General features: G+C 43.6%; 1 protein-coding gene across 1 annotated transcript in view; it reads left to right on the top strand.

The window, feature by feature from the left end:
* prkci (protein kinase C, iota) overlaps positions 1-13,013 on the top strand; it is a 179,209-nt gene that overhangs the window by 115,503 nt on the left and 50,693 nt on the right. The window contains exons 7-8 of the mRNA XM_038817458.1: positions 1,337-1,378; positions 1,504-1,549. Of these exons, the coding sequence (XP_038673386.1) occupies positions 1,337-1,378; positions 1,504-1,549 (88 nt within the window). The remainder of the gene's footprint in view (positions 1-1,336; positions 1,379-1,503; positions 1,550-13,013) is intronic.

The following is a 13,013-nucleotide window of genomic DNA, read 5'->3' as shown; positions in this document are numbered from 1 at the left end:
ATAGTTGTTTAGTAAGTCTTCTATTTCCTGATTTCTAATTACAATGTCATCTGTGTCTGTCATTACTCTTAACCACCCTCTTTTAGCTTTCTCAGTATAAAAACTGTTTTCCTTGATATATCTCAGAAGCCATTTCTTGCATTTCCTTTTGCAGTTCTGTTCTTTTGTATCCCTTTGCTGTTCTTTATACTCTTCCAGTGCTTGCAATCTCCCAAGATTCCTTTTGTAAACCATTCCATTTTAGTTCTATACTATACCTCACTTCCCTTGTTTATGAATGTTCTCCTATTATTGAGTAGCATTCTTGCCTTTTTAAGGTATGTACTGGTCTTGTATTCCACCAAATAATTTTCTGAGCACACTCCCAGTGCTATTTATTGGTCATCCTAATATTGAATTCTATCAAGAATGGCTAGATGTTCTCTAACCATTAGATTTTTTATTTGGCTAATGTTAGACTCTTTGCTACATCTAACGTGGCCCATTCTGTTGATGGTTGAATAATATATTGGCCTGAAAAACTGTCTCAAATAGGTGTTTGTTTAGTGTTACTTTGTGAACCTAGAAGGTCACCAAGTTTGTGTGCAGGTTTTTAACAGTAAGAATGCTGCCCTTAATCAGTGGCCCTGAGCTAGGGAAAGAAAATCAGTGTAGAATCTTGATTCTGCTCTTGATCAGAGACCATGTTGCACATTTCACAGATATTGGGTTAGGGCAAGATTGGGCTTGTCTGTGAGACTTTCTCCACCCCTCACTCACAATTTGAATACACTTCATCTTGGCTGATATGAAGAATTAATGTTACTGCAGAATTGTTGCTATGTTTGAAACGGCAAGCAATATAAGCCTTTTGTTTCCAGGAAAGGGAAAAAGAAGCTGGAAGAGAAACAAACACAACATATGTTAATTCCTTATTGAGGGATATTTAATGCTTTAGTTTCAGGGAAGCGTCAAATGCCTGTGGCATTCCTAAAGATATAATGTAAATCTAAAGAAAATCTTGAAAATTAGGACTGTTATCAATCTGGTATGGTGGACTGTATTTTAGCTTCAGCATTCTTGGCACATGCCTTGCACAATGGGAAATGAAAAGTTGGAAGATTGAGTATAGAGGGTACTAAACCCAGTGTTGTATAATTTGAATGCTCTCTTCAAAAATGACCATGCTCAGACAAAACTTTGTAGTTGTGCTGTTGAAAGTACGCATATTTAAATTTTTTAGCTATGTATGTAATTCACTGAAATCAGAGTGATATTAGTGTCATCGTAAACACTTGGTTTCTGCTTAAAAAAGGAATGTTTGTGTAATATGCATTAACTGTGTTCTGTTTTACAGATCACACATCCTCATCATTATCCATGGGGAAGCGGTGATCAGGTCTGAGAGTGATTCTTCGTCGATTTGATGACATTGCTGAATTATCTTGTTGGATTTGAATTGCTATAATTTAAATTTGCACACTGCTTCACAGCTGAGAATCTTAATTTTGTGTTTTGGTTTAGGAACATATGATTTCGGGTGCAGAGAATGCGGAAAATATCGCACCAGGTAAAGTGCATTTATATTTTTAACTGGGAATATTTTAAACACATTATCTGTGTCCTTTTGAATCCAGTGGCCAGAGCTAATGGAAATACTGATAGTGTGGAACTTAATTTGAGTTATTTGCTTCCTCCAACTTTCTCCCTCCTAGAATATAGATGACAGTCTCTTCGTGCCTCACCGAGTCATAGAATCCCTACAGTGAATAAGGAGGCATAGAGTCTGCACCGATGCTCGGAAAGAATACTCTATATACGCCCACACATCCACCCTATCCCAGTAACCCCACCTATCCTTTTTGGACATTATGGGGCAATTTATCATGGCCAATCCACCTGCACATCTTTGGACTGTGGGAGGAAATTGGAGCACCCGGAGGAAACCCACACAGACACCGGGAGAAAGTGCAAACTTCACACAGATAGTCACTCAGGGCTGGAATCGAACACGGGTACTGGTGCTGTGAGGCAGCAGTGCTAACCACTGTGTCACCATGCTGCTGCCTCAGGAAGGCAGACTGAATTATCAGAGACGCCTCCCATCCAGGCATTGCCTTCTTCCAGACCCTTCCATCAGGCAGAAGGTATAGAAGTCTGAAGACCCTCACTTCCAGACAGTTTCTTCCCCACAGCTATAAGACTCCTCAACGACTCCCCCTCGGACTGATCTGTTCCCTGTAAGAACACTATTCACGATTCCCTATGCTGCTCTTGCTTTGTTTGGCCCCTTGTTCCACACTGTGACCAATCACTGTTTGTCGATGTACCATTTGTCAATGTTCTCTGTTGATTATTCTTTTTTTTCTATTATGTACGTACTGTGTACATTTCCTCGGCTGCTGAAAAATACTTTTCACTGTACTTCGGTACATGTGACAATAAATCAAATCAAAATCAAAAATGAAATCAATCATCTAAGATCATTGTTTGCATGAACAGTGCCAGCAGGCTGCATAATGATGCACAAGCTCAGTTTTGTTCCCTTCTGACAACCGGACTTGCAGCATGGGTTATTACAAAAGAGTCGGGAACCAAGAGTATGGATGGATTTTTCCTCCTACCTCCCCTTATCTGCCTTTTCAGAGCCCATGTTATTGAGGAAAACTGAAAGTAAATTATTCTGAATCTGTGCGCTTCATACCATTCAGAATTCACGACTGCAGTCAACAATGTATTCACTAAGTCAGCAGAGGGAAGGCTTTCTGCCAGATACCACTGCCCTTACCAGTAGAGGGGAAGCAGAGTGAAAATAGAATAAAATTATATTCAGTGCATGCATGTGCGTGATAATCTTACTTCCTGACTACAAACCTTGCTTTGTTATATTACTGGTGAATCAGTATTTGCCATTGTAACTGACTATGTTTCTCATTCAAATATACAGTGTCAACTATCACAGTGTGTACACACTTTTGCACCAGGTGGTGCTCTGGAATACTGTCCAAACTCCCAACTTAATTTTCTTTTTCTTTTCTTTTCTTGCATATTAGGAGTAGGAGTCAGCCATTCGACCCCTCAAGCCTGCTCTTTCATTTCATAAGACCATGGCCTATCTGATTATAACTTCAATCCTACATTCCTGCCTACCCCATAAACCCTTCACCCCCTCGTTCATCAAGACCCTATCTACCTGAAATATGTTCAAAAACTCTGTTTCCACTGCCTTTGAGGAAGAGAGTTCCAGAGACTCATGATCCTCTGACAGAAAAAAATCTAATCTCTGTCTTAAATGAACGACCCTTATTTTTAAACTGTGTCTCTGAAATTATCACTTGGTTCCCAACTGCCCATGTTCCCTGAATTCTGGGATGCCGCTTTGTTCTCAAACAACATCTCATATTATATAACTCTACAAGCTAAATCTAGCAAGTAATTACCATGCACAGGATATATGGCCACGATTTAGAAAACCATTTACCTTTTCAGGGAAGGCGGATGCTGCTACTTTTCAGGAGACTGTTTCTGCAGATGTTAGCTGTGATTGTGTTTGTCTCTCTTTTTCCCCCCATTCATTATGCTATGGATATACCATTCTGTCTCTTTTGATGTTATCCACCCTGCGGCGTCCGCTTTTGGCATATACATATCAATGTCTTTATCTCTCAACTTTGACGTTACCTTTTCTATATCCACAGTGTTTTCTTCCAGTCACCTAGGTTATCACTTGCTTTTCTCGCTGATATGCTAATTAATCTCAACATCTCTTCCGACATCTTTGCTTTATTTTCTTTTATCCCAATTTAACTTTTTTATCTTAATTTCCCTTCATTCCTGTGTTGCAGAAGCTTAACCTCTCTACTTTTGTAATCAATTCCCCTCACAAACAATAACATTCTATCAGCCTTCATAATTACTTTCTGTGCCTGTAAACTAGCCTTTTGTGATTCATGCAGTAGAACACCAATATCCCTCTACACCTCAGAACTCTGCAATTCCTCACCATTTAGATAATGAGCTTATTTTTTATCCTTGCTGCCAAAATGGACATTTTCACGTTTTCCCACAGCATACTCCATTTACTAGATTTTTGCTCACTCTCTTAATTTATCTATGTCCCTCTCTAGCCTTCTTCCATACTCTTCACAATTTATTTTCCTACCTATTTTGTGTCATTAGCAAATTTAACAACCATATCTTCAGTCCCTTCATTCAAGTTATTGATATAAATTGTAAAACGTTGAGGCCCCAGCACTGATCCCTGCGACACATAGAAAATACAGCACAGAACATGCCCTTTGGCCCACGATGTTGTGCCGAACTTTTGTCCTAGATTGAGAACAAATTAATCTACACCCCATCATTCTACCGTAATCACGCATTACATCCTGCCAACTTTGTTTCCTATTGAAATGAAATGAAATGAAATGAAAATCGCTTATTGTCACGAGTAGGCTTCAATGAAGTTAGTGAAAAGCCCCTAGTCGCCACATTCCGGCGCCTGTCCGGGGAGGCTGGTACGGGAATTGAACCGTGCTGCTTGGTCTGCTTCAAAAGCCAGCGATTTAGCCCTGTGAGCTAATATTCGCGAGCCAATCTTCATTCCATACCAATATCTTAACCCCTCCACCATGAGCTTTTATTTTACACAACTTTTGATTTGGCACCTTAGCAAATGCCTTCTGGAAATCTAAGTACAGTACAGTTCTACTTTATCCACAGCACTTGTGACTCCTTCAAAGAACTCTAATAACTTGGCTAAACATGATTTTCCTTTCACAAAACCATGTTGACTTTGCCTGATCGTCATGACATTTTCCAAGTACCCTGCTATAGCATTTTTAATAATGGTTTCTAACATTTTCCCTATGACAGATGTTAGACTAACTGGCTTCTTGTTTCCTACTTTCTACCTCCCTCCTATTTTGAAAGAAGGAGCTACATTTGCTATTTGTGGGGAGGTGATGGCATAGTAGTATTGTCACTGGATTAGTAAACCAGACACCCAGAGTAATGCTCTGGTGACCCAGGTTCGAATCCCACCACTGAATGAAATTTGAATTCAATAAAAATCTGGAGTTAAAAGTCTAATGATGACCATGACATCATTGTCGATAGTTGTAAAAATCCATCTGGTTCACTAATGTCCTTTAGGAAAGGAAATGTGTCATCCTTACCTGGTCTGGCTACATGTGACTCCAAACCCACATCAATGTGGTTGACTATTAACTGCCCAACCGGACCAAGGATTTTTTCATCCCACAGACGCAACAATTTGCTCAATACCACTTCCCCGGTGACTGTAGTTTTCTGAATTCCCCTCTCACTTCCATTCCTGAACATGTGCCGAAATGTGACGACTAGGGGCTTTTCACAGTAACTTCACTGAAGCCTACGTGTGACAATAAGCAATTTTCATTTTCAATAAGCTATTATTATTATTATAACCACTATTGATTAGCCGAGCTACTCCTCCACCTGTTCTCACTTCCAGTCCTTCCTAAATGTCACATACCCTTCAATATTCAGGTCCCAATCTATGTCATCCTGCATATCTCTATCCTGGCTATCAGATCGTACTTAGTGCAAACAGAAATTAATATCGGATTTTTTTTTTTGAATGCTAAGTGCTTTCCAATATAGAGCCTTTAGCTATGGCCTTTCACGTTTTGTTTTGTAGCATCTAGCCTTTTCAGCTCATTTACTTTTAGATTTGTACTCTGTCCCTTCCTGCCATATTAAAGCATGCAGCTGTGCAGAGAGACTTGGGTGTGCTAGTGCATGAGTCACAGAAGGTTGGTTTACAGGTGCAACAGGTGATTAAGAAGGCAAATGGAATTTTGTCCTTCATTGCTAGAGGGATGGAGTTTAAGACTAGGGAGGTTATGTTGCAATTGTATGGGGTGTTAGTGAGGCCACACCTGGAGTATTGTGTTCAGTTTTGGTCTCCTTACTTGAGAAAGGACGTACTGGCACTGGAGGGTGTGCAGAGGAGATTCACTAGGTTAATCCTAGAGCTGAAGGGGTTGGATTATGAGGAGAGGTTGAGTAGACTGGGACTGTACTCGTTGGAATTTAGAAGGATGAGGGGGGATCTTATAGAAACATTTAAAATTATGAAGGGAATAGATAGGATAGATGCGGGCAGGTTGTTTCCACTGGCAGGTGAAAGCAGAACTAGGGGACATAGCCTCAAAATAAGGGGAGTAGATTTAGGACTGAGTTTAGGAGGAACTTCTTCACCCAAAGGGTTGTGAATCTATGGAATTCCTTGTCCAGTGAAGCAGTTGAGGCTCCTTCATTACATGTTTTTAAGGTAAAGCTAGATAGTTTTTTGAAGAATAAAGGGATTAAGGGTTATGGTGTTCGGGCCGGAAAGTGGAGCTGAGTCCACAAAAGATCAGCCATGATCTCATTGAATGGCGGAGCAGGCTCGAGGGGCCAGATGGCCTACTCCTGCTCATAGTTCTTATGTTCTTATGTTTGTCATTTCCCATATTAGTACCTTTATCTCTTGTCTTGTCTCTACTGTTTGTTATACCACATCTTCCCAAATTTGATACCTTGCTCCCACTATTTAGTTTCAAACTCTGTCTACTTCTCTAGTTACACAGCTCGCTAGAACGTCAGCCCCAGCATGGTTCAGGTGTTGACTGTCCCAACGGTACAGATCCCACTTTCCCCAGTACTGGTGCCAGTAGCCCACAAGCCAGAACTCACTTCCCCTGCTGCACACCTGTCTCTGCCAGTTCTGCCAACTCCAGCATGATGCCACTAACAAACGCATCTTGCCCTCACTTCCCCCATCAGCATTTTGCAGGGACTGCTCTCTGGGATACCCTGGTCCATTCCTCGATCACCCCCAACACCTCACCCTCTTCCCAAGGCACCTTCCCATGTAATCGCAGAAGGTGTAACACTTGCCCCGTTACCTCCTCACTGCTCACCATCCCAGGACCTAAACACACTTTTCAAGTGAGGCAGTGCTTCATGTGCACCTCCTTCAATCTAGTCTATTGAATTTGCTGCTCCCAATGTGTCCTACTGTTCATTGGCATGCACGGTAGCATTGTGGATAGCATAATTGCTTCACAGTTCCAGGGTCCCAGGTTCGATTCCGGCTTGGGGCACTGTCTGTGTGGAGTCTGCACATCCTCCCCGTGTGTGCGTGGGTTTCCTCCGGTGCTCCGGTTTCCTCCCACAGTCCAAAGATGTGCAGGTTAGGTGGATTGGCCATGATAAATTGCCCTTAGTGTCCAAAAGTGTTCTTGGTATTGGGTGGGGTTACTGGGTTATGGGGATAGGGTGGAGGTGTTGACCTTGGGTAGGGTGCTCTTTCCAAGAGCCGGTGCAGACTCGATGGGCCGAATGGCCTCTTTCTGCACTGTAAATTCTATGATCTGTAAACGTGGACTGAGTGACTACTTTGCAGAATAGCTTTGGTCCGTCCGCAAATAGGACCCAGACTTTCCTATTACTTGCCATTTCAACTCACCGTCCTACTTTCACGTCCACATGTCCATACCTGGCCTGCTGCAATGTTCCAGTGAAGCCCAGCGCAAGCTGGAGGAACAGCATCTCATCTTCCGATTAGGTATGTTAAAGCCTTCCGGACTTGACATTGAGTTCAACAACCTCAGAATGTGAACTCTCTCCTCCACCTTCACCCAATTTTTATTTTCATTTCTTCCATTGATCTGTTTTGCCCTCACCCTTATTCCCCTTCCCCGCCCCACATAGGCCATCTGTTCTCTTTCCTAGTTGCCCTTTGACAAACTGCACACCTTTGTTCTGTCATTCTAATCTCTTTATGTGCCACTATCAGCACCCTTCTTAGCCTTAATCACCCCATTTATGTTCCTTTTGTATTTCTGTCCACGATATCTTTGTGAATCTCCACCTATCATTGGCCCCCTATCCAACCCCTCCGCTCCAACAGCCCCCACACAATAGTATAAATCTGACCCTATTTCCAGTGCTTTTAGAGAGTTCTTAGGGTGCTCTTTCAGAGGGTCGCTTAGGACTTGATGGGCCAAATGCCCTCCTTCTGCACTGTAGGGATTCTCTGAAATGGGTTATTTTCAGGACTGGTGGGTGTAATTAGTGGAGTGCCGCAAGGACCAGTGCTTGGGCCTCTGCATTTACAATCTATATCAATAATATAATGTAAGGAAGTTGCTGATGATACAAAGCTAGCTGAGAAAGAAAGAAAGCAAAACCATATATGCCAGTTTATCGATTGGGCGGGACGGTGGTGGATGAGGTATATTATGGCGAAATGTGAAATTATTCGCATTGGTCGGAAAAATGGAAACGCAAGTTTTTAAAATGAGAGACTGGGACATGCTTGTTTTCAAAAGGATTTGGGTGTCATTACACACAAATCACAAAAAGCTAACGTGAGGGTAAAATGAGACAGTCAAATGGTATGTGTAAGCCTTTATTGCAGCAGGATTGAAATACAAGAATAAAGAAATCTCAATGCGATTATATTGACCGTTGGTAAATCACTCCAGCTGTGCTGGGGACAGTTTTGGTCACCATACCCAAGGAAGAATAATACATTTGCATTCGTGGGGTAAATGAAGGTTCACTAGATTTTATTCCTGGGATAAGAGGGCTAATCTTGAGATTGGTTAGAATAGACCAAATTCTGCGGGTGGCGCAGTGGTTAGCATTGCTGCCTCAGTGTCGGGGGCCAAGGTTCGATCCCAACCCGTGTGGAGTTTGTGCATTCTCTCTGTCTGCATGAGTCTTGCCCCCCCACAAACCAAAAGATGTGCAGGGTAGGTGAATTGGCCACGCTAAAATTTCCCCTTAATTGGAAAAAATAGAATTGGATACTCTAATATAGACCAAATTCGGTATAGTTTAGACAAGTGAGAGATGATCTCTTTTGACATGTATAAAATTCACCAAGAAAGTTAAAGGATGCTGACTGGAGCAGGCAGGAAATTGGAGTTAGAGCCACAATTGTATCAGCTGTATTCTTATTGAATGGCGGAGCAGGCTCATGGGGCCAAATGTTCTCTTGCTTCTATTCGTTATATTCGTGACGGGCTTGGAGGGTAGATACTGAGGGGCCGTTTAATCCTAGCTGAAGAATCTACAACTGGAGGTCAATATCTTAGGATGTGGAATCAGCCATTTAGGAGAGTTTTCTTCACTCAAGATTATGAATCTGAATGCTCAAGCACCGAGTATATCCAAGACTGCTACATTTTTAGATACTAAAGGAAACCAGGGGTAAGGGATAGGGTGGAAAGTGGAATTGGTGTAGAAGATCAGCAGTGATATGGTGGAAATGGCTCTCTAATCCATATGGCCTGCTCCTACTTCTGTTTCTTATGTTCTCTTTACCTTTGGAAGTGAGCTAAATGGCAGCATGTAAGCAAAGACAGTGTAAGTTACACCAGGTTGGGATGGTTCATGCTTAATGGACCAGTTTATCATTCCCTTTCCTTTGTTGATGTGAAATCATTTGTACAAAGAACGGAGATGGCAGAACTTGCAGAACAGGATTTTAGACTGGAATGGTGAATTAGGTGCAACATATTTCGCAAGTAAATATTGTTTAGAAACAATATGGACAACAGTCCATGGCAAATAAAGTTTCAAGATTCTTTTTTTGTAAATGCTTTAATTGAACATTTTAAATTTCTATATAAATACACAAACAATAAGAACAACCCCCCCTCCCCACCCAACAGCCGACAGTGATCAGATAGAACTTCCCAATCGACCCCCAAAATATGTATTTAACCTCCAAATAAAAAACTCGACCCCCTAAACGTGTATTTAACTTCCAAATTAAAAATTCCAAGAGGTCTCCCAGCCACAGCAGGGCACTGGGTGGAGAAGTTGATCTCCATTCCAGCAGAACCCGCCTACGAGCAATCAGCGAGGCAAAGGCTAAAACATCTGCCCCGCTCCTACCTGCAACACTGGTAACTCTGGCAAACTGAATATGGCCGCTTGGGGAATCAAATCGGCTCCCTGCCTAAGATTGCCGACGTGTTGCTAAAGAAAGAGCCCCAAAGGTTAGCTAGTTTAGGACGTGCCCAGAACATACGTAAGTAATTCGCTGGAACTCTCCCACACCGCTTGCATTGTCTTCAACCTCTCAAACACCCGACTCATCCTTGCCTTCGTAAAGTGTGCCCTATGCACCATCTTCATTCATATGAGCCCGAGGTCCCCACACCCATTCCTCCACTGTGCCCGTCTAGCTCCTCCTCCCTTAATCTCCCCCTTTCCTGTGAGGCCTCGTCCTCCGCTAGCAGCCTCCCATAGATATCTAAAGCTTTACCCTTCTCCAACCCAGCCAGCGACAGTACCTCCTCCACCAATGACGTGGGCAGTGCAACCGGAAAACCAAATAAATCTTTCTCACAAAATGCTGTACATGAACACCTCCAACTGTCCGAGCCCATACTTCTCCACCAACTCCTCCCAAACTCACAAGCCACCCCTCCAGGAACAAATCCCTCTTTACTGTCCCACCATTATTCTCTCATCCCCTAAACCTGGCATCCAACCTAGCCGGCTCAAGCATATGTTTGTCCCTGATTGGTATCATTCTCAAACCTCTTGCTGCTTTAAACTAAGTTTCCCTGAAAACTTCCTTGGGGAGAGTGAGGGCTGGACCATTACCAGCACCTGCAACCCATCCCCTCACATGACCTGGCCTCCAGCTTTACCCAAACTGACTCCTGATGCGCCCCCCCCCCCCCCCCCCCCCATGAACTCAACATTTCTCCGCATTTGCCGCCCAATGGTAATAAAGCAGCTTCGGCAGCCCCAACCCACCTGACTGCCGATCCCTTTATAGGACCATCCTTCATATCCTCACCACCATCCCTGTCCATATAAATTACAAAATCATGCTTTCCATAGGGTGATGCAGTGGTTAGCACTGCTGCCTCATGGCGTCGGGAACCTTGGTTCAATCCCGGTCTGGGTCACTGTCCGTGTGGAGTTTGCACATTCTCCCCGTGTCTGCGTGGGTCTCACCCCTACAACCCAAAGATGTGCAGGGTGGATTGGCCACGCTAAATTGACCCTTAATTGGATTTTCCTTTTAAAATCATGATTTCCACTCATACAAAGAACACGTTTGTTAGAAACCAGAACAGTAGGCATTGAAACAGGAACAAGAACCGGGGCAAGATATTCATCTTCACTGATTACATTCGTGCAGCTAACGACAGTGTGAGACTATTCTATCTGTCGGTCTGCCTTCACCCTGCTTTTTTGTTCTTAATTTGTTCATGGGATACGGACGTCGCTGGCTGGGCCAGTATTTATTGCCCATTCCTGGGGCCATTTAAGAGTGAACCACATTTCTGTGGGTCTGGAGTCACATGTAGGCCAGATCAAGTAAGGGTGGCAGATTTCCTTCCCTAAAGGACATTAGTAAACCAGATGTTCTTTTTTAAATGACAATTGAGAATGGTTTCATGGACGACATTAGACTTTTAATTCCAGATTTGTATTGAATTCAAATTCTTCCAACTGCCCTGGAATTCAGTGTCCAGTTCCCCAGAAGATTACCCTTGACCTCTGGATTGTCCAGTGACAATACCACTACGGCCTCCTCTGGCCACTGCCCTTGCTCACCAAGCTTATACAATATAGCTTCTGAAGCTGCGACTAACCCCTTGTCGCCTGTACCCCATAGTCCCTGAAATGCGAGTTTGTCAGCCAGAACAGCAACACCCTCAAGTTAGTTCCCCTCCCCAGTGGGAAGACCGGAAAACATTCACTTCTTTCCCAATTCAGTTTATACCCGGAAAAAGCGCCGAACCACTTTAGTATCCCCATTATGTCCTCCATCATCGAGACCGGATCCATGACGTACAGCAACAGGTCTTTGGCACACAGAGACACCCTATGCTCCCCCCTCCCTCATTAGCCCCCTCCACATACCTGAGGTCCTCAAGGCAATGGCCAACGGCTCAGTCGTCAATGCGAATAAGAGAGTAGGCAGAGGGCACCCCTGCCTCATTCCCCATTGCAGTCGGAAGTAGCCCGAGCTTACATTATTTGTCTTTGGCACCTGGCACAAAAATTGAACCTACGACACAAAGTTTAACCCTGTCCTGAATTGCTCCAACACCGCAAACAGATACCTCCACCACCCTATCAAAGACCTTCTCTGCATCCTGCGCCACAATCACTTCCTGCTCATCTCTCTCTACCTGCAACAACACCACATTCAACAGGCACCAGGTATTGGACGACAATTGGTTACCCTTCACAAATCCCGCCTGATCCTCCCAATGACCTGTGGGAGATACCCCTCCAACCTGAAGGCCAACGCCTTCGCTAAAATCTTTGCATTCATGTTTAACAACGAGATTGGTCGGCATGACCCACCTTCCACCGGTTCTTCTGCAAAAGGAGTGAAATGGAGGCCTGACTCGTCGTTTCTGGGATCACTTCCCAACCCACCGCATCCTCAAACACTTCCACCAGCAGCAGAATCAACCTGTCTAAGAACATTTTATAAAACTCCACCGGGAATCCATTCAGCCCTGGTGTCTTCCGCGTCTGCAAATTCCCAATTGCCTTCCTGACTTCCTCTGCTCACAGCGGCTCCTCAAATCCCTCCCTGTCCTCCTCCTCCAGCCTTGGACACACCAACCCCTCCAAAAAAATCGATCGTAAAATCATCGTCTGGAGGTTCCAAGCTGTACAATGTTTTGTAAAATGTGTCAGACGCTATACCCCTTCTCCGAGGCCGAAACCAATCCCCTCCCCCCTTGTATTTGACTGATTTCCTGGGACATTGCCTGACATCTCTCAGCCTGCTGGCCTTCTCCCCATACTCCAAGTCTACCCCCCTCGCCCGTCTCAACTGCCGCGCCGCCTTACCCATGGACACCAGTTTCAAGATTGTAATTGTTGTATTCCGTTGTATCCACACGCTTACAGTGATGTATCCACACGCTTACAAATGGATTTTATAAGTAGCTACATGCTTTAAGTCTATCACAATGAGATCTGACGTCATGTTCAACTAAAATTTTGGA

Source organism: Scyliorhinus canicula, chromosome 13 (genome assembly GCF_902713615.1).
Source record: "Scyliorhinus canicula chromosome 13, sScyCan1.1, whole genome shotgun sequence".
NCBI lineage: Eukaryota > Metazoa > Chordata > Chondrichthyes > Carcharhiniformes > Scyliorhinidae > Scyliorhinus > Scyliorhinus canicula.
Note: the sequence above shows the minus strand (reverse complement) of the source record. Positions and strands in the feature narration are given on the sequence as shown.